The 22,277-nt window shown below is 44.6% G+C and overlaps 1 protein-coding gene across 6 annotated transcripts in view; it reads left to right on the forward strand.

Annotated features, from left to right (window-relative positions):
* LOC111872326 (serine/threonine-protein phosphatase 2A 56 kDa regulatory subunit delta isoform) overlaps positions 1-22,277 on the forward strand; it is a 130,019-nt gene that overhangs the window by 80,714 nt on the left and 27,028 nt on the right. For all 6 annotated transcript variants that reach the window (XM_023866074.2, XM_023866075.2, XM_023866078.2 and 3 more), the window contains one exon: positions 13,916-14,115. In XM_023866074.2, coding sequence (XP_023721842.1) covers positions 13,916-14,115 — 200 coding nt within the window. The remainder of the gene's footprint in view (positions 1-13,915; positions 14,116-22,277) is intronic.

Here is a 22,277-nt window from a genome sequence, read left to right on the forward strand (position 1 = left end):
GTGGTGGAGGCTCTTGTGAACACTGTAATGAACTTTCTGTTTCCCTGAAATGCAGAGATTTTCTCTAATGCATGGCGTGACATACCAAAACTCTGCATTCTGCCCTCACGGCTGTATTTGTGTCTTTCGTATGATTCTCACAATAAACAGCGATTGTTTTCGTTAACAGTATTACTTGGTCGATCTTTGTAGGGGAAACGTAAAGTGTATTCCTGTGAGGTACGAACTGAATGTTTATATATTAAAAAGAAGTCAGTGTGGATGGTTAAGCGCTTGCTATATGTGCGATACGTACACATGACAGGGTCAAGCATATTCGTAAGAGACAAACCCATCCTCTCGTCAGAGAGGGTGTTACATAAGGACATTGCCCACAAGGCTTCAGTCGCAAAAAGAAAATCTAATCGTGAACCTAGAGGGGCTTGGCGCCAAGACGGACTGATGGGCGGTAAACCGCCAGTCGTAAAGTAACTGACTCTGGATTAACGCAATGCCTACGAAACGCGCGCGCGCGGTCTTATGTTCAAGTCATTTGTGCTGTTAATGGCTTGTCACAAGACACTTTTAGTTACTCGTTTGCGACAGCTGTGGATTCTTTTTTGTTGTAAAAATTTCTAACAATTCTCACATGGCTATTGGCAAATAATTTATGATTGCATTTTAAGTGTTACCCTTGTCTTTGCATTGAAAGCACACGTACAGGTAGTCCTGAAAGAAAAATAATATCTGGCCGTATTTCTTCAACTCCGAAACTACTTAACAGATATCCGTTAAATTTTGTGTTGGAAGTTCAGATTTGGAGTTTTTGGAGAATTTAATTTGGAACTGTTTGATCCAGTATCGTCCCTGTATGCCATAGAGCTCAAATATAACTTCGTCGTCACTTTTCTCAAGACTCGCAACACGTTATCTATACATTTATTAATGTTAGGCGCTAACATTATTGGCGCTGTGGTGATTTCCGCTTTTCAGCGTTTTATGTATAATACTGGCTAGTGATGACGTATTATTTTCCAACCATGTTAAGTGGGCCCCATGTCACCGCTGCCTTACGCACCTTTCGAACTGTGGATGGAGATATCTTCAGATGAGAAGGGTGGGTACGAATATATCTATTACTCACTCGGTGACAGCCGTCAGGTGGTGGTCCTCTAGCATTGTGCTTGGCTCGTTAAAAATATTACGCCGGTAATGTGGAGAGATTTAATACTTCACACTCTTCATCATACATACGTGTATATTAGCAAAATGATGAAATCAAGAACTGTCAGATGGACAGGGCATGTAGGACTTACGGGTAAGAAGAGGAACTCGTACATTTTTATTGGAAAGTCAGAATTTCGAAACTGTTTTCGGGCCCTTGGAGTATGTGGGGTTATGAAATTTAAGTGGTCTTAAAGAAGCAGGGTGTGAAGGTTGGACTCGATTGATATGACTCAAGATAGGTTGAGATGGCGGGTTCTCATGAAGACGGTAATTAACCGTCAGGTTTTATAAAAGATTGGGAATTTCTTGCCTAGCTGTTAGCTTTTTAAATAGGATGTTATTCCTGGTTCTTTTTTTTTTTTTTGCTAGTGGGGTGGGATTAAGTCCCTTGTACTGTTGCCACATCTGGCCTATTGTACCAGCCCCCAGATGATAGGTGAGGGTGATTGTGGAGAAATTGGTGGAATGAAGATTGGCAGGGGAAACCGAAGTACTCTGAGAAAACCTGCCCCAACGCCACTTTGTCCACCACAAATCCCACTTGACCAGAACCGGGATGGAACCCGGGCCGCCGAGGTGGAAAGCCAGCGACTAATCGCTTGAGCTATGGCGTGGCCTTCCTGTTTCTTAGTTACTTAATTTCTTAAGTTACTGCGATATTCTCCTACCCCCAATCCCTCTCTGTAGGCTTACAGTCTACCCACAAAATTTCATTTCCGTCCATTAAAGTAAGAAATTACACTCCACCGACATTTCAGAAACAGTTGAGAAGTTTTGGAATATCGTCGCCAATAATCGGATAGACTGGCATTCAGGACAATGCAGACAGTGTAAATGCAGCCCGCGGACCCCTTGTTGAATACGTCTTATGTAACATATGTGAAGAATATACGCGAACTGAAATGTTGCCGGTAATGGCCATGACAAAAATTTCTCTTTGTCCGCCTGGTGATGCCGCAACTTGTCAGTCATGACTGCTTTGTGTGATCCTATAAGAACGGGGCACAGTATGTAACCTTGATGCTGATAGGTCACCGTACCATTAGGCTGAGTCTTGGCATCTTTTCAGATTTACATATAGGCAGTCGTATTACCACAATCTACACGTACATCCCAGAATGACAGTCCCAAACCTGTGTCACGCGTTGGATGATGGTCTAGCAGCATTGGTGCTTGTGTCCTAGGCATAAAACGAGTGCATAGTGAGTTGTCCTTGCCTGACTTCCCCTGCGTGTATTTGGGTCCATATTTGGTCGTCATGTTTGTATGGGATTTTGGCATTGATGATGTTTTGCTGTAATCCCCGTTTTACGTAAAGCGCCGGCCGCCCTTTTACATCCACAAAGATTCCTGGCGCTCATTTCTGTCAGAGGCTGAGTCGACCCCAGGGTCAAGTGGGGCTGGAAGCATTAGGTCAATTGAAAGAAATCCAATGACATCGGAAATCGAACCCGCGATCTTCCGGCTTGTAGCATAGTGCGTCAACCAACTACTCTACCAGGTGCCCTCCTGTATATGTGTATGTAGTTTGTGTAATTTATATTGACCAGTATACTGGTGACTTGCATATGGAACTTGAACACACTCCCCCATACGCCTTCATGGCGTAGTGCTTAATAAATTAAGTAGAGGGAAAACTTTATCTTTTATCTATAAGATAACTTGACGAGGTGACATAGCGGTAACACTCTGGACTTATATCCGGAGGTGCTCGGTTTGAATCTCGGCCGGCCAGATATACTGAAAATTTTCGTGGTGTTCCTGCGCAGACCCTAAAGTCAGATTCCTGGATAGTACCTCGGCTAGGATACTACCGCCTCTCTTGAGTCCCAACTGTGTAGGCTTCCCTGAGGACGAAGGCAAGACTCCAGTGTCCGAAACGTTGTTCTAGATACAGACAGGACGGTGGATAATGTCCAGAACGTCAGTGACTTTTTAATCTACCATCTTCACGAACTTTTAGATCTTATTTACGTAACCAGTAGGGGTTTTTCTTCGCAGCACAGCGTCTAGAGGGGCTTCGCGGCTCGGCTAATCTCAATCCAGACCTCTTTCGCCGAAAGGAAAATCAGCGAACCATGAAACTTCATATAGGTCTAGATTGCGTGGGGCATAACCTCGCACCCTCGCTTCAGTTCCTTTGCATGTTAAGAAAGCGTGTTCTTTCATATGATATCATTACAATTGATTATAACCGGCTTAAGTTTGATTGGAACTTGCAGCGTATGACGCAAGCTGCGGCATTCAACAAGTGCTGCAATACACTAAATTGCAGGTGACCAAGATATCGTTCACGAAATGCCACAAGACGCTGTACATAATTTCACTTCATTGTAAATAAATTTTAATGTCATTTCAATTAACAGGTACCAGATTGGTTCAAGTAATAAACTTTTCGCAGTCACGGCACTTACGGTGCTTGGTTCGCATCCTGCTCAGATGTTTGCTATCTTCATTGAGGTTTTCTTGGTTTTCCCGTAGATGTCTCACTTGAATGCTATAATCAGCCTTTAAGTAGGCCGCGTCTTCTTCATCTCTCTTCTTTCTTCGCCGAACGTAATTGGCCTCGTTCTGTACTGAGGACCTCTGCAGTTAATGGAATGTCATTAAATGACCTATGAACTTGCTGCATGTAACTGTCAACTGGGTCTGAAGGTTCGTGATGGTACGTTAATGAACTGACACACTTATTGGACATTGTCAGGTTGTAGAAACACAGTGTTCCGGAAGATCCCTGTCTTCAGAAGTTCTGGTAGCCCTATCAGATAGAGCTAATCTCTGTGTGGACCCTGAAGTACGTTTCTTGTTTAATGACTCTAAACGTCACATGCTATATAGCGTCCAATTTATGTCTGTTTCTTTCTGTATTTGAAAATGTTTATTTGCACTTAAGTGGGAATGTCATTAACGTGTTACGAACTTGACCGAGTAAACTGTACAAGATGTGACGGGCGTTCGTGTTCGAATGACGCAAACCTTATAGATTATCTTGTTGATCAATGATGGTTGGGTAATAAGAAATGTTTAATGCCTAGTTATTTGTATTTTCCAGTCATCTTGAATTTTATTTTTTCTGTACCTAACATGTTTGCTCTTACTGTTACGCTCGCGTGGTAATTGCGTCGCCGTCAACATGGCACCGAACGTAAAACTTTTATCCAGAGATCCCAAAGAACAGGACGTTACATTCAACGGTGAAAATATCTCCCAGACTGCAAGAATTAACTACAGCACATGCTTCATCCATTTATGATATAGATGACCGTTCCGGTTCTCTCATTCCCACACTTTCTAAGTTGCGTTTGTTCTTCTAGTTGTGATTATAATACCGGTTCTAATTAATTTTGTTTTACTTTTAATTGCTAACCGTAACATCGCCTGCAGTATGACATACCTTAGAGCAGTGTTTCTGAACTTTTCTTCTCTAGCGACCCCCACCCCCAGCCAACAGAGAAACCGAGTCGCGTGATAGTTACTTCGCCAATCCATTGGCGCGCTGACTGTTGCCAAGCAACGAGCTATAAAGATTCGTTCACTGAGATACAGCTTATGTTGTTGCGTAATGTGCCGTGTTTACAGAGCTGTTGCCTGGCAACGCGTTGATAAAATCCGTTACAATGTGTTAACTAAAATAGGAGTCATAATTTGTTCCCGATACTTGCCTCTCGCCGTGAAACATTAAATTGACGTTTACCTTCGTTGCTTTACTTATTCCTTGTTTGCAACGATTCTGAAAAGGCCTTCCGTACCACCGTTTCTCAACCTTCAATTTCGTATCGCCACGCTGAATACGAAGGGGACACGCAGTAACGTAGTTGGTTGAGGCACTATGCTGCAAGCCGGAAGGTCGCGTGTTCGAGTCCCGATTAGGTCATTGGATTTTTCAGTTTACCTAATCCTACCAGTCGCAGTATGGCCCTGAGGTTGACTCAGCCTCTAACAGAAATGAGTACCTGGAATCTTCCTTGGGGTAAAGGGAGTCTGGCGCGTAAGCCTGACAACCTCACCGCCACCTATGAGTCTTGTGTAGAAAAAATGTGGAGCCTCGACGTGTCACAGCCCTATGGGCCCCACGGCCTGTTACAGGGATAGCTTTGCGTTTTACACTTAATATGAATTAATGTGATTATAGCTTAACCAAGGACAAAATACGAAACCTTCACGTTTCCTTGCACTCCACAGACATTGCTTGTCGGTAACAGCTGTAACATATTGCAAACCGTATAACCCGTTACGTAGGAGCTACGTACAGTTCCCGTTGGACACATGGATTTGTTTCAGCGTTGAGGCCCACTTTATGGGCCATCTAGTTACGTTTATACCGTTGTTTATTTAATCGCGCTATGTCTACTGCTTCAGTCGTGTTCGTAGGGTAAGTAATTGGAGGATGAGATAGGGAGCATGCAGTGTGCTTGGCGAAACGAGAAATCGATACTAATGTTGATCTGAAAACTCTGCGGAAGGTACTTGGAGAGACTTGAACGCAGACTAGAGGGTTAATATGAAAGTTGATGTTAGACGATAGTTCATTAAGTTCAAGGTTTATTTGGAATGTCGTGAATGCTTCCCAAGCTGCTGCTTTTGAAGCCTAGATGTTCCCTGCAAATATAAAGTTGAGGCAGTTCATTCGAGCTGTAATTCCATTCTTGACGTGCTGCGAATTTTTGTTCATTAAACTCGACCTAACGCCGGTCACGGTAGCCGAGCGGTCTAAGTCATGCACTGTCTTCGCTCGCTCGGAAGCCGGGATCGTGGGTTCGAATCCCACTCAGGGCATGGATGTTTGTGTACAGGTAGAGGCCTTGCGACGAGCTGATCACCCGCCCAAGGAGTCCTACCGTATGTGTAAGATCTAGAAAACCCGAAGTGAACGGAGAAGTTCATGGAGGTAGGCCTAGGCCCACTGGGGCTGTGGAGCCAAGGAAAAAAAAACTCGACCTAACCCCGAAATCGGATTCAAGTAAGTCATAGTGTGAAGCCTCTACATACATAATCTCACTTCTGCACAATTGGAGTCAGAAGTAGTGACGGCTTCCTGTGACAGAGAAGTTACAGATATTACAGAATAAAACAAATTGCTTCGAAACATTAACAGTTATCAGCCGAAGGCACCGGACTTTGTATCTTCGTATAGGTACGTATCTTAAGGTATATTTTTATAGCATAGTGTCGCCCGATTGCCCAGGATTCGATTCCAACCGCTTTAAAAAACACTCCGTGGCACGTAGTCCGCAAGCGAACTATACCGACAGAGCAACCGCCGCTTGTCGTCGAAGTTAGTGCCAACTTTAGTGGATAGAGGGTGTCGCGTGGTCAGCGCAACGAATCCCCACGGCCCTTAATTTCCGTTTTCTGGACCGGAGCCGCTAATTTTCAATTTAAGTAGCTCCTCAGTTATCCTCACGAGGCTCAATGGACCCCGTTTCAGACCCACTACTTCTCAGAAAATCTGGTAGCGCCGGAAATCGAACCTGGACCTCTGGATCTGTGGTCAGGAACTCTGGCCACTAGACCACAGAGGCGGTCTTTGAAAAACAAACATTCCTTATTTTTTTATTGAGTCGCTAATTGTTTTCCGGTCTAGAAAACCGAAATTAACGGGCGTGGGGATTCGTTGCACTGACCACGCGACACCCTCTATCCGCTAAAGTTGGCACTAACTTCGCCTACAAGCGGCGTTCGCTCGCTTGGTCAGTATAGTTCGCGTGCGGACTCAAGTCACGGGGTTTGTTTTTGTTTGTTTTTATTGAGTTACTAATTGTTTAAACGTGTTAGATAGATCCGCTTCTTGTGTTCAGTTTAACCCTTGTCCGCGGCGGGCATTGCGTTTGGAGTATTGAGGTATTTTTTTATTGCTAGTGGGGTGGGACTAAGTCCCTTGTACTGTGGCCACTTCTGGCCTATTGTACCAGCCCCAGATGATATGTGAGGGTGATTGTGGAGCATTTGGTGGAATGAAGATTGGCAAGGGAAACCGAAGTACTCAGAGAAAACCTACCCCAGCGCCACTTTGTGCATCACAAATCCCACTCGACCAGACCCGGGATCGAACCCGGGCCGCCGCGGTGGGAATCCAGCGACTAACCGCTTGAGCTATGGCGCGGCCCTGAGTATTGAGATAAGTATTAGCCTTTGATTCGCTTTCATGTCTTTACGTCATTCAGAGGCAAATGTTTATAAAGTTCTAGCATTTAAATCCTCTTGTATTAGTACGCAGACGTAGCTGTTAGTTTGGATATTCCCGTCACGCCTACGTGTACTCTCCGATTGATTCGAAGTCTGTTCGAGGTCCGCACGAAACGTAAAGAAATAGAATAGCGTCCGTTTTCCCACGCAAGTGCGCGCGGCTCGTTGAGCCTGCCTACACAATCCCGCCCAAGATCGTGCCCCTTTGGCTGCGGTCTGTTTCGCTGTGGGAGTGCACTGCGAGGGGATCCAGATACACATAAGCAGTGCTTCATGCAGAACAGCTGTCCTGAGCAGGTTTTCATTTGTTTGTCATTCAAAACGTGTAGTTTTCATAATGTATTAAATACAGTGCGTTCAGTTAAGGAGGAAACTTCGCAACACCGCTGACCCGGCCCAACATTCCTCACAGATTGCTGCTGTAACTGCTGATAGCAGAATGAGTCATTAGCGCTGATAAACGCGAGCCGTTACAGTTACAGCAGCAATTTGTGAGGAATACTGGGCCGGGTCAGCGGTGTTGCGAAGTTACCTCCTTCATTGAACACCCTTTATTTCTGCTGATCACAGTTGCCTCGCCGTCTAATGTATGAACCATCTCCCCCCGCTCGCACTCTGATGTCGTGGGTTCAAATCCCACTCGAGACATGGATGACTGTGTGCGTTTATTTTGTGTTTATGTTAGGTAGCTGCCTTGCAACCTGCTGATCCCCCATCCAAAGAGTCTACTAACTGTCTATAGGATTTCTTCTCTCTTGCTCCCACTTTGGGGCATAGGGCTGATTTCTGTTTAATTGGTCATTTTACAGACGGTAGGACTCCTTGGACCGGTGATCAGCTCGCCGCAAAGGCTCTACCTAAACACAGGACAATACACACAGAATAAACGCATACAGACATCCATGATTTGTGTGGGTTTCGAACCCACGATCCCGGCTTCCGAGCGACGAAGGCAATACATGCCTTACACCGCTCGACTACCGTGACCGGCGTGTATAGGATTAAGAAACCTAAAAAGCGGCTAAGGGTCAAAGGGCTGTAGAACCGTAGGGGGGGGGGGTGAAGAAAAAAATAAATATTTCTGACCTGTAGGTACTGGGGGTTAAGCGGCCGGGGTTTGAAAGTGACCTCTCACTTCCAGCGGGTACCGAGGTTAAGAATACGTGCATCCATACATCCACTCACCCTTACGTCTTCATGGCGTAGTGTTTACTTACTTCAGCACAGGAACTTTAACATTTTGTCTTAATGTTTTAAATATAACGGAAGTGAAGGATTGTAGGATTATTTAGAAAGAAGCTCGAAGAAGGCAGCAGAATTACCTTCTTATTGTTTTCACTTGGAAGACTGAGAAGGAGATAGTAGAATAGCAATAAGATGGAACTTGGAGACATTTTAGGACTTTTAATGTATTTTATAACCTGGGCTAAGAATACTGGCTCTCTTAATTCTTGCTTTCATTTTCTTAAAAGCGAATTAACTTTTCGCCCCAAAAGCTTGAAATTTCGTGATCCTACCATCATATATTCCTAAATGAAGATTCCGAATTTCGAAACTGACGTTCCATATTTCAGTAGTTGAGAATTATTGCGATCTTCCTTGCGGTCACAGGACAGCGCCCAAGATCCTGCTTGGAAAAGCACTAATGAAATTAGTGATAACTGCTCTAATATTAAAGAATCAACATTTTTTTCAAGAGAGCATGTATTGTCGTTATGAATCCGAGAATGAACAGGGAGTATTTTCCAAAACAACAGCCAGTTGGTATTCGTAAAGGAGACGCAATGTGTTCTCCATGATGTAGGAACTGAATTTTTAAATATTTAAATGAGGTTAGCGATGTTTCTTCTCGTTAATTACATCATACTTGACACAGCTGTCCTTTATGAAGAGTCATATTGAACCACTGTACATCGTCAAACGAAATTAAACGTCACATGTTAAGTCAGTGATCGTGGTTCGCTAATTGGACAGACCTTAGCTCGCCTTAGCCTGTTGGGCACGGTGTAGCAATACGTTTAATTTGTGTAGTTGAATGATTTGTCTCTGTACATAAATTATTCTTGCTGCGTAATACCAGTCGGTTGCTGGTGAGGTTTTTTTTTTTAATTTTTTTTTATTGCTAGTGGGGTGGGACTAAGTCCCTTGTACTGCGGCCACTTCTGGCCTATTGTACCAGCCCCAGATGATAGGTGAGGGTGCTTGTGGAGCAATTGGTGGGATGAAGATTGGCAGAGGAAACCGAAGTACTCGGAGTAAACCTGCCGCAGTGCCACTTTGTCCACCACAAATCCCACTTGACCAGACCCGGGACGCCGCGGTGGGAAGCCATGGACTAAGCGCTTGAGCTATGGCGCGGCCCTGGTAAGGCCTTTGCTGTAACATAGGTCTACGTTTCGACGGTTATAAACGCCGGCTCATTCTCGCAAAGTTACCGTATTTACGCATGTATAGGCCGCACATTTTTTTGCCAAAAATTCAAGAGGAAAATTGGGGTGCGGCTTATATTCGAAATCACACTTCATTAAAAAAATATATTCATAATTAATAATAATAATAATTTCTACTCCTGAAATAATATTCCAAGAAAATTATTTTTTGTATAATTTATGTCTGAAAATTGTGCTGCGGCCTATACACGCACGCGACCTATACATGCGTAAATACGGTATTTCCTTTTTACATTCGATTCTCTCACCTTGAGGCAGTTTCTCTCTTTGAAGAAAATATGTTGTTCCGATTAATTGTCTTCGGAACGGCTCTGTTAAGTCGTCGTAATCTCTTATAACCATGGAACATTGTCTAGGTTTTATAATCGTACATATCTGTTAACTTGGTGATGTCGTAAGCTAAAATTTTCCGTATACTTAATTAATTAGTCACAACGCCGTGGAGATATAGCTCCACCATTCTTGACCTTGGTTCTAGATGGAGGTGTATGGTCAGCTTCATGCCCCAGCCGGTTTACCCCCGGCGAAGGAATCCTCGATACCCATTGAACCCATAGCTCATCGGTATACCGACTGAACTATCCCCTCTCCCGTTGACACTGTAGGGAGGAATTTGATTGTTCCCAGACAGTTCGATCGGCAGAGGTAAATATTTTCCCATTTTGTTAAGTCAGTCTTGGAATCCATCACCGTAGCCTCATGATGTAAAGCCATCTAGAACGTGAAGCTGGCTATTCATCTTCTAACATTGCTTGAATCTTTTTCTCCGCATATAATGTCATGTTACGACAGATAGCGATCGTTCAAAACTGGCCATTGTACCACCGCAGACAAACCACTTAACTCAGACTGACACCGGCTCACTAACAGTCGCGGGAGACCCCCAGCTAACACCACCTAGCAGCACAACTCGTAACTACAAAGCATGCGCGCGCAACAGGTCGTTTCCGGTTATTTTTGGGTCCCCCTTCGTAGTAATCGGAGAAGTGTCGCTGGGTGGTTGTGAAATGAAATGTAGGTTATGTTCACTGTCTTAGCAGAGGAGAACCGTAAAGCATCGTATTGAAATGTCTGTGTGTGTGCTTATATAGTTCTAAAACTAGCCGTTCTGCTATTCTGAAAGACGAAAAAGCAATTCTGAACGGCGTTCGCGAAGGGCTTACTGCAATACAGTCAGGCAAAATCAAGTTATATTCTGGAGGAAAGCTAGCTAAAGCTATCCCTGTAACAGGCCATGGAGACCCGTAAGGTTGTGAGACGTTGAGGCTCCCATATTTTATAGACAGTCGGTTCACAGATGGCGGTAAGGTTGTCAGCCTTACGTGCCGGCCGCCCCTTATTCCCCCAGGAAGATTCCTGGTACTCATTTCTGTTAGAGTCTGAGTCGACCCCAGAGCCATGGTGTGGCTGGAAGGATTAGGTCAATTGAAAAAATCATCAGGACTTGAACGCGCGACCTTCCGGCTTGTAGCACAGTGCCTCAACGAAGTACGCTACCGCGTGCCCCTATATTCTGCAGGAGATAATGGTAAATTATTGGTCGTGTTGCAGTGAGACAGAAGCATGATGCAATATTGCGTGCATATTTCAGTGAAACAGTGTATTTGCAAATAGCTTTCCCCTTTCAGATGCAGCGCACGTGTTGGCAGGTTCGAAGGAACCATTAGAACTTCATTTGCACACTACAAACAATTTGCCGCTGTGACTTTTAGACTGATAAATCCGTTTCTCTCCCTCAATTTCCATATTGCATGCAGTAAAATAGAACAGTAACGGAAAACGCCGATCAATAAGACCTCAAGAATGGTAATTGATTTGATACGCAGAGCAAGATAGGTCACATGTTAGTGACTAGTTAGACATGGGGTTTGGATTATTTATTGAAAACGTACGACTCTTAAACATACAAATATAATGCTGTGTAAAATTTGAGGTTTTCGTAACGGTGACTATGAAGAATACGGCATTCTTCAAATAATGCTGTAACCACTAATATAGGCACCATATAAATCGCTATAGTCTTTTGTGCCTTCACTAGTTGCATGGTAACGTCTTCTAATAATTACGTTCTTGCTGGCTCGCTAGCTTCTTCGAACTAGGAGTAAGTCCACCATAAAGATCTCTGGTGCCTTCCAGAAATGCTGTAGCATCATGGGAATAAAGTTAGATCATCGTTACAGGAGACGACTGCCCGCTGGTCTATTGTGTAGACCTATTTGTGGGGCCTATGAGACGTCGACTCTGCTAGCAGGCACGTGACACGGATGACCTGTAAGAGTAAGGCAAATATTGGGCTCTTGAGGTAGGCACAACGGAGTGCCCCAGTTGCACAAGATGTCAACCCCATTTATATTTTATACGTGCAGGTCCCCAGGGTGACCTTACCTGACCCCTGTCTGAACATGTCAGACATGAAGTTTTAAGTGCCGCTCATTGACAGTGCTGTACGTTTGAGAACGGGGTCATCCACCCTTACAGGTCTTCCTTATTAAGTGGTATGGTGTCCCCTTTCCTCCATTAAATAGCATTGTTTTAAGATACATGACGATTGTCGATTTATTATTTATGCTTATCGGAGTATTGAAGTGAGCCAGGATAGCGACCGGCTACGGACTGGACGACCGAGAGGTCGGAGACTCCCGGTAGGGTCAAGAATTTTCTCTTCTCCACGTCGTCCAGACCGGCTCTGGGGTCCACCCAACCTCCTATCCAATGGCTACTGAGGGCTCTTTCCCCGGGGGTGAAGTTGACCACTCACCTCTAACTAGTATCGAAGTCAAGAAAATATGGATCTATACACCCACTCCCCCATACGCCTTCATGGTGTAGTGCTTAATTAGTTAAGCACAGGAGTAACTTTATCTTTACATGTGTGATCAAAGTTAATTCAGAGGTTGAGGTGATACGTCAGCATCTTCGTTTCCTTGGAATACAATTATATTTAAGACTTAAAACCCTGAGACGTATGTACAGCTTATGGTTAATTTCGAAATGAAATTAAAACTAGCACCGACACCCACGAATGAGCGATAGACATGTTGCGCATGCAAAGATAAGCCTTCTCAATAAACATACGTTTATGATGGCGAGGGCCAGCAGCAGTTAACCCTAGAACGAGACCACTCAGCCGGAAGTCGTAGTCGTGATTAATAATTTTAGTTGCATTGCTAGCAGCCGCTACCTAGCAACGACTAGTAAACAGAAGAGTTTATGTGTACTGTAGTTGTAGTGATTTATAGAGTGGGCGAATCAGCGAGACTGTTATAGTCATTTGTAGTTACAAGTGTTCAGTGAATTCAGTTATTAATCCTAACCCCGTGCCCATTCACAGACACGTGAAAATATTTAATCTATTGGATATAGTTTTTAACATAGGAATTTGTGGTCGTATACGGTGAAATTAAAGTCATTGCGGTGATCAAATAATGGTGTGTGTGGGCGAGAAATAAATCCCGTACTGGGCTGACCAGCAATACATACATTTTAGTTGATAAACCTCACTAGAATAGAGCGTGTTTGGAAACCGAGGCGTGGTGGAAGGATAATACGAAAAATCGTGTTAGAGAAATAAGGTAATAAGGTGTGAGGCGATGGAATGGATTCGTTTGGCTTAGGGTAGGGACCAGTGGCTGGTTCTGTGAACACACGAACCTTCTGGTTCCGTAAGAAGCAAGGAATCTCTTGACTAATTTTTATTGCTAGTGGGGTGGGACTAAGTCCTTGTACTGCTGCCACTTCTGGCCTATTGTACCAGCCCCAGATGATAGGTGAGGGTGATTGTGGAGCAATTGGTGGAATGAAGATTGGTAGGGGAAACCGAAGTACTCGGAGAAAACCTGCCCCAGCGCCATTTTGTTCACCACAAATCCCACTTGACCAGACCCGGATCTCTTGACTAACTGACGGACTGTTCTTAGCTTCTGAAGAACTGTTTTGCTGGATGGAGTTATACAGTGATTTTTTTGCTGTCCCTTTGAAGCTGCTCTATTGGAAAAGCCGCCTGAACCTGTCCTTATTTCGTTTGTATGTTTCGCCATGTATGGCGCATATTAATGTCAGTAATCTCGTTGCAGACGCGACGTCGAACGAGCGAGACGAGCTGTTCGTGCAGAAGATCCGGCAGTGTTGCGTCCTCTTCGACTTCGTTGCGGATCCCCTCTCTGATCTGAAATGGAAGGAGGTGAAGCGAACGGCGCTGCAAGAGATGGTGGAATTTGTCACCACCCAAAGGGGAGTCATCACGGAAGCAATCTACCCTGAAGCGGTGAACATGGTGAGTTCCTGAACGGCGTAGGAAACCATCTGATGATGGCGCCCTAATTAATGTATATATACGAGTAATTACAAAGGATTATAACGTCCCCAAGCCGGGCACAGTAGCCGCACGGTTTGAGTCATGAACCTTCTTCGCTGGGATGGATGTCTGCGTTTTTATGTGTTTGTGTTGTTCTGTGTTTAGGTAGCGGCCTTGCGACGGGCTGATCACTCGTCCAAGGAGTCCTATCGCCTATGAAAAATTATTACGGAACTGAATAAGAGGCCAGGGCTCTGAATGGGCTGGAAGAGTCATTAAAGAAAAAATAACGTCCCCAGACCTGTAGCGAACAGTAAAGACGGGAATGGAATATTGATGTAATGTGAGCAATTTCCGTTCATATGGCTCGATGAAGAGTTATCAGTGTATGCAGATCGTATGTTAGGATTTGTACGCATTGCGTAACGATTCTTACGCGTTGTTTCTGACGTTGTCTGTGTATCTTAAAATCGAGAATATTAATTTTTGATGCTCTTTTTCGGAGGAATTTACTGCCGGTGTCTTCGTGGTTGAAGATGGAGGAAGTATAATCCTTCAGAACGTTGACAACCGTGTTCCAGACTAACCGGCGTTACATTCGAGACTAGTCTTTGATGTTCGAAAATCCTTCTCATTAGATGTTTTGCAGTACGTAATAAAGTTGTGCAGTAGGACTGGAAACTAGACCCACGTAACAATATTTTTAAGAATCACCATTAGCTGTTTTCCCGTGCGTATGTCAATCCCTTTGCAGACTCCGTGACTGTATGTGTGTAAGAGTCTTAAGAGTCTAGACTATTCGCGTTCAGTTATTGTTGGGAGCAAGGTGTTCTTACATGTCCAGATCAGCTCGGGGGGCTAATTGGATTTCATTAAACTTACCACGAATTTCATGACACTAATGCCTACCCCGGCATATACTGTCTTCGCTCGCTTGGAAACCGGGGTCGTGGGTTCGAATCCCACTCAGGGAATGGATGTTTAGTTTGGGTGTGTGCGTTTTTCTGTGTTTGTGGTCAGGTAGAGGCCTTGCGACGAGCTGATAACCCGCCAAAGGAGTCCTACCGAATGTGTAAAATTTAGAAAAACCGAAGTGAACGGAGAAGTTCATGGAGGTAGGCCTAGGCCCACTGGGGCTGTAGTGCCAAGGAAAAACAAAATGCCTACCCCACCGTCAAACATTTACAATTTCTGCAATTAATACTTGAAAGCATGGCGTTGAGCAGACTTGGTGGCAGTATTACCTGTATCCATTGTGTACAGTTTCTGAGGTTATGTCAGCGCTGTGTACACGTATTTAATGGAACGCCTCTGTGATCTAGTGGGCAGAGCTCCTGCCTACAGATCCAGAGGTCCGGGTTCGATTCCCGGGCTACCAGATTTTCTGAGAAGTAGTGGGTCTGGAACGGGGTCTACCCAGCCTCGTGAGGATAATTGAGGAGATATTTCAAGGAAATAGCGGCTCCGGTCTCGAAAACCGAGATTAACGGCCGTGGGCCTTCGTTGCGCTGACCACGCGACACCCTCTGTTCGCTAAAGTTGGCACTAACTTCGCCGACAAGCGGCGGTCGCTCGGTCGGTATAGGTTTGTTTTTGTGTATTTAATGACACTGTCACTATCGGGCTGTATGGTATGGAGTGGTCATGTGTTGATATAACGTGGAATGAAGAACGCTGTGACTGTTTTCAGGAAATTTAAGGAAAAATTTATCGTATGAAATATTTTGTTTATTTAGTAAGGAGAAACTATTAATGTCCATGGTTTATGCTGACCGTCTTACATTGTATACACTTTTTCACCTTATTCTTCACTTCCACACTACATGTGTCAGCACTAATGTGCCATCTTCAGGTGTCTTTATGCACGTTAAACTATTTTACTGCCTGCCTTAATGTCTTCATTCTAAAATGACTAAAATCTGTATTCGTCATATAGGACGATGAATTCTAAATAATAAAATTTTTCAGGATTCTTCCTACGTCGCACTCAAACACGCGAATTACGCCAATCCTCTTTTATATGAGCATTCTTCCTACATATATTTGTGTATCGTGTTCTGTGTTGTGTCTTGCTCCTGATACTGTTAACATTAGAAACTACTAACGTCATTTGCGTTCTGCATCAGTGTGGGTTTCCCTTCAGCCCATAGACATCCAGGATTGAGAAAAGAGTACATTAATGGGGTATTCCTTCTAGTGAGGTCACACATGTTAGATAATAATAATTATTTGGGGAGGGCGAAGGAGGAGGAGGGGTATATTGTCATTTAGGCTGAGGCCACACGAGCGCACGAAGTACGTCCATTGCAACGAACGTACTTTATGACGGACGTTGCTGAGGACACCACACAATTGCAGAATGCGGTCTGCAATGGAGTCAGAACAAAGCGTAGCATTCGCCTCTTGTTTATTTCTACAACGGACGTCACGACGTTCGTTACAACGGACGCATTTTATGCTCTCGTGTGGCCCCAGCCTTACTGAGCAAGACAGTTGTTTCATACTGTAGCCGTACATAATAATCCTCTTTCATTCCAAATTAGAGCAGCGTGTATTATTGTTTTCTTAACACGCGTACAGTTGCATATTTACGAAACCTGTAGTTCTAACTTTAAAGCATATTTTAGGGCTGTTGTGAACCACAGTTTGCAGACCACGCTATGCTGTACATTGCCTGTAATAGGGTTGGTCTGTCTCAATTAAGTAATGCGACAGTAATGAAGAGGTGGCAACAGATCGGTACTGTGATAATGGAGGACCTGCTTGCCCATAATCCCACTCTGACCCCGCCGTTGTGTGCAGGATATAATCTAAACGGGATCAGCAAGGTTCAGTGTAGTATACTAAAGCCTATCTGCTAGTGGCTAAGGCCGCATATTAAAAATACTTCACTGTCATCGAGTAGTGTATTCTGATCTGATAAAATGATAGCAAAGGAGAATCATTTGAACTGTGAGATAAGCCGAAGGTTGATTTCCCGCGCTTAAGAACACCTCCATGAAAATGAATGGAGGAGCAGAAATAAAGCTTCGCTCTCCGCGTCATCACTGAGAAAGAAGAACATTTCTTTCAATAGAAAGCATGGTTGACCTCAGAACTGGTGTGGATCTCATGATAAAATGAAAAATCCCAGCCCATTTTGGAACTGAACAAACAAAACTAAACAAAGTCCGTGGCCTGTAGTCCGGAAGCGAAATATACCGACCGAGCGAGCGATCGCCACTTGTCGGCGAAGCTAGTGCCAACTTTAGTGGATAGAGGGTGTCACGTGGTTAGCGCAATGTTCCTCCACGGCCGCTACTTTTCAATTCAAGTAGCTCCTCAGTTATCCTCACGAGGCTGAGTAGACCCCATTTCAGACCTACTACGTCTCAGAAAATCTGGTAGCGCCAGGAATCTAACCCGGGACCTCTGGATCTGTAGCCAGGAACTGTGACCACCACAGAGGCGGTCCATTTTGGGACTGAGAGTCATTAAATAGTCGGGTAATTAAGATCATTATATAATGACACTCTGCATCTAGATTTCGTTTTGCAAAGATACTTGTCATGAGAGAGAGGTCAGATTAAAGGAGATGACATTAAGCCAGACTTGTTTATGGATGAATACAGACGTTCGCTTAAGAACGCGGTTCTTTTACACGGAGTCTGGAGGATAATGCTCTAGAAATGTTTGTCGTGTTGTTTAGATTGGTTGGACTGGTTCAGGATACACACGAAATATCATAGCCTTTGGATGCTACACAGCCGATCACAGTGGCCGCGCCCTCTGAGACATGAATTGTCTTCGCCCGCTCAAACACTGGGATCGTGGGTTCGAGTCCAACTAAAAGCATGGATGTCTGTGTGCGTTTATTCTGTTTGTGCTGTCCTGTATGTAGGCAGCGGCCTTGCGACGGGCTGATCCCCCCGTCCATGGAGCCCTGCCGGCTGTGTGATAGCTCGAGAAACTGAAAAAGCGGCCAAGGTCCAACAGAGCTGGAGAGCCATAGATAGATACAACACCTCGTGACGTGGTAAATATCAACATTTCGAAGGAACTTGCTGCCTCTATCTTCAGAATATGATGGATTGAGATTCTCACAGCGATGAATAATAAGATTACAATGTTCCTTCCTGAAGATGGAGGCAGCAGATTCCTCCGAATCGTAACGCGTCTATGAAGTTACATGTCTTATCCTATAAGACCATGATCTTAATATGCACTTGTGCGAGAACCTCAGATCTAGAGCTGATGTATGTTTGCGTTCCCCTGTCGTCTACTCGCCTGGGAACATGGAATTTGCTTGTATCGCGTCAGGCGTTCTCTTGCGTCCGGGGCACATCAAATTTGTACACCCCTTCATATGAAGACCTTCGATGAAGGAGACTAGAAAACAAAAGGCGTTTGTTTATTGAATTGAATATAGACGCACCCCCCCCCCCCAGAACTGATGATGAGATGGTGGTCCATTACGCTGCCCGACATGTTGGCAGGCCGCCAGGAGCGAGAAATCAATGCAAGTCTCCTGCCTGTGGCCCTGTACCGCACCTTGCCCGCACTCTGGCCGCTGAGTTACACAATTTTCTAACCCTTACCGACGGGGGTTGGGTGGCAGCCTAACACCTCCCCACATAAAGAGCCAGAAGTGTTACAGAACGGTATACAGATCCCCTGGCTTGGACGTAAACGGTATGGACTTGAGATTTCAGGTTTGTGATCAGGCAGTTTACAAGAACGGTAGGAAGAGAACTAGCCAAGTCGGCTGGAACTACAAGAGGTCAAATGAAACAAGAACAGTATTAAACCGTGTGGCGATTACATATTTCTCTATGGGACATGGATTGTCTGTATTGTATGTAACGGAATGAGGTCAGCAGTGTGATACAAACGCCATGTTTCACGGTTCCCTAAGTATTCCTGGAATATTTTGTTGAAGGGTTCAGTGGAGTAGTAAGGAGAGGAGATGTTTTGGCCTACGTCCCCTACATTGTGTTTCTTTGGAGTTCCAGGCGCATTGCATGAAATGAAAGCATCGACGTATAACAAATTATTTTGCCTACGTAAAGTCCCTATGTCATGAAAAAAAAAGTACATCTATACTATACTGTTTATACTCCCCCGCACTCCCTTATGGCGTAGTGCTTAATTAGTTAAGCAGAGGGACAACTTTACCTTCTTAACATGTTTCGGTATATTTTTGGAGACGAACCGTCCATATCTCGCGGAGCACAGATTGGAGACCGACTGTATGCTTTTTTTATTGCTAGTGGGGTGGGACTAAGTCCCTCGTACTGCGGCCACTTCTGGCCTATCGTACCAGCCCCAGATGATAGGTGAGGGTGATTGTGGAGCAATTGGTGGAACGAAGATTGGCAGGGGAAACCGAAGTACTTGGAGAAAACCTGTACCAGCGCCACTTTGTCCACCACAAATCCCACTTGACCAGACCCCGGGATCGAACCCGGGCCGCCGCGGTGGGAAGCCAGCGACTAAGCGCTTGAGCTATGGCGCGGCCGACTGTATGCTATGCGAGAACGTTGGATTTCCGTAGGGTTGCGTTTATTTCTTACAGATCCGTTATTTGCTCCGGTTTATTTTACAGCGCTGTCAGTATCTCGGGCTATATATTGTCTAATGTTGGCATGACTGACGAATGAATTTGAAAGGAAGCGGTAAAGGCCTAATCGAGATATATCCCTGCATTTGTCAGGAGGAACTGAGGAAAACCACAGAATCTCAGGATAGCCGGTGTTCCGGCCGAGATTCGACCCCGGCGCCTCCCGAATGCAAGTCTGGGATGTTACCGCTACACCATCCAGCCCGGTCATAATCGTCATTAAAGAAGAAGTTAAATTACGAAACTCTTAAGACGAGGGAAGGGTTATGACACCATATTTGTTAAGCTTAAACATTCTGCATACATTCTTATTGGCCTGTAAATGCCCTAGGCACACAATCTTAGTATGTCTGCTTATGTATAAAAGAAGCAAGTGAAATAGAATGAATTTAACTTTGGGATAGCAAATGTTGGTTTGTATTGATTTTTGTGTCTGGCTGCACTCGGACTGATAGCAAAGCACTGGACATAAGTACCTACTGTTATTGAGGATTCAGAAATGGTTAATAGTTGCGAAATAACTCAAGCTTCAGTGGAGTGCTGTACGTAATTCCTTAACCAGAAGGTTAAGTTCTGTTGTTTTCGATGAATTTTGTTATTTTCACAGCGGTAGGTCACAGTGCCGTCCTAAAGCGTTGTATTTAGTTACATGATTTTAATCTAAGTAGAATTCATAAATCCGGTCTAGAAAACCGAGATTAACGGCCGTGGGGATCCGTTGCGCTGCCCACGCGACATTCTCTATCCTCTAAAGTTGGCACTAACTTCGCTGGCAAGCGGCGGTCGCTCGGTCGATATAGAGTTCGCTTGCGGACTATAGGCCACGAAGTTTTTGTTTTTTGTTTTTTTTTTTTAAGAATTCGTAGATCCTAATTTTCCGTTGTTCAGATTTCTGGTCATACATGTCTGTTGCTGTTATTGTCGTTATTTTTATTTTTTCACATGAATTTATTACTTAAGTACAAGCTCTGTATAATACTTTAAATTGCTTCGGTATAATCTCAAAATTTTGCATCTTCGCCATGTTTCTGTTATGTTTACGGCATTTCGTATATGACACGTAAGTATGTCTGTGACCTATCGCCAAACCACATTTCAGTTGCCTAACCGCAGTATAGTTCATTAGTTACTGATGCCGGACCGAGACCTCGAGGGAGAGAGTTCGCACAGCATGATGAACTGTGCAGTGATGCCCAGAAACTGAAAGGCACATTACATTAGCCAGCTCTGCTTATGTTTAAGGTTTACTTTTATATCCGTAAATACAGCAGCCATTGAAATTGACCGCGGTTGTTAATGACCTCCTGAGTCTTGCAGTTTTGCGTGTTTCTCTCCTCTCCTCTGTCCCCCCACTCCCACCCCAGCCACCACAAACAGATGGTTGTGAAGTTCGAAGATACACGAGCGCTGTTATAAAGGGAACCTCAGATTACCGTGCTGCCTCTATCCACAAACCGATGCAAAGGGATGTAAAGCACTTTTAAAGATATTTTCCTGTTGACACAAATGTGTGCGTGTTGGATCGTGTATGGCTTCCGAACGAACTAATCTTCTAGTCACATAGATACCGACTGAACGGCATGTAGGGCGTTCGAACTTGCACTCCTCAGGCACAAAGAAACAAACTCCGTGGCCTGTAGTATGCAAGAAAACTATACCGACCGAACGACCGCCGCTTGTCGGCGAAGTTAATGCCAACATTTGCGGATAGAGGGTGTCACATGGTCGGCGCAACGGATCCCCACGGCCGTTAATTTCGGTTTTCTAGACCGGAACCGCTATTTCCTTGAAATAGCTCCCCAATTATCCTCACGAGGCTGAATGGACCCCGTTCCAGACCCACTACTTCTCAGAAAATCTGGTAGCGCCGAGAATCGAACCCGGAACTCTGATTCTGTAGGCAGGACTCTGACCACTAGACCACAGAAACTGTCTATTCGCGTTATTTCGTCATCGCAGTGACCACAAACCTCGCTAGTTCAGCTGCCGTAGGGAGGAGTCAAGGGGACAGTGTTCACAGCACTTCGCAGATATTTGCGCTTCTCGGCGCTAGTGCCAGGTGCCGCAGCGTGAGAAGATGGCGGCTCCGTGATGTGCTGCAGGCACACACCACTAAGCAGCAACCAGAATCATTCTTAACGAAACGAAAATATGAATGTAGTGAAGGTGTAACACACCCATTGCTTTTTTTTTTCAGCAAAACATTTCAAACCTGTTTCCGTGGGACTCAGAACTTGACTGTGGATATATTCTGTTGCCTAATCCAATGGCCATAGCGGAAATTGTAGGTAGCTTTGTAACGGTGATGCATTTACTTCTTACTTTTCCTCTTTGAAGAAATACGTGGTAAGGTCATAAAGTTTGTGAACATTTGCACGTATATGAGTTTCCCTGGTGCCTTGGCTGCAGGTAGTGCACTCCGCCTTCGAAGTCTCTTCACTTCGCTGTGTCAGATTTGTGTCAGCTTCTGTTGGAAACGCTCCTACAGACCTTCAGCTGCTACCTACTTCGGTGCCTCAGTCGTAGCTCTTTCCTATCTTCT

The sequence above is a fragment of the Cryptotermes secundus genome, unplaced genomic scaffold (genome assembly GCF_002891405.2).
Source record: "Cryptotermes secundus unplaced genomic scaffold, Csec_1.0 scaffold55, whole genome shotgun sequence".
NCBI classification, from domain to species: Eukaryota; Metazoa; Arthropoda; class Insecta; order Blattodea; family Kalotermitidae; genus Cryptotermes; species Cryptotermes secundus.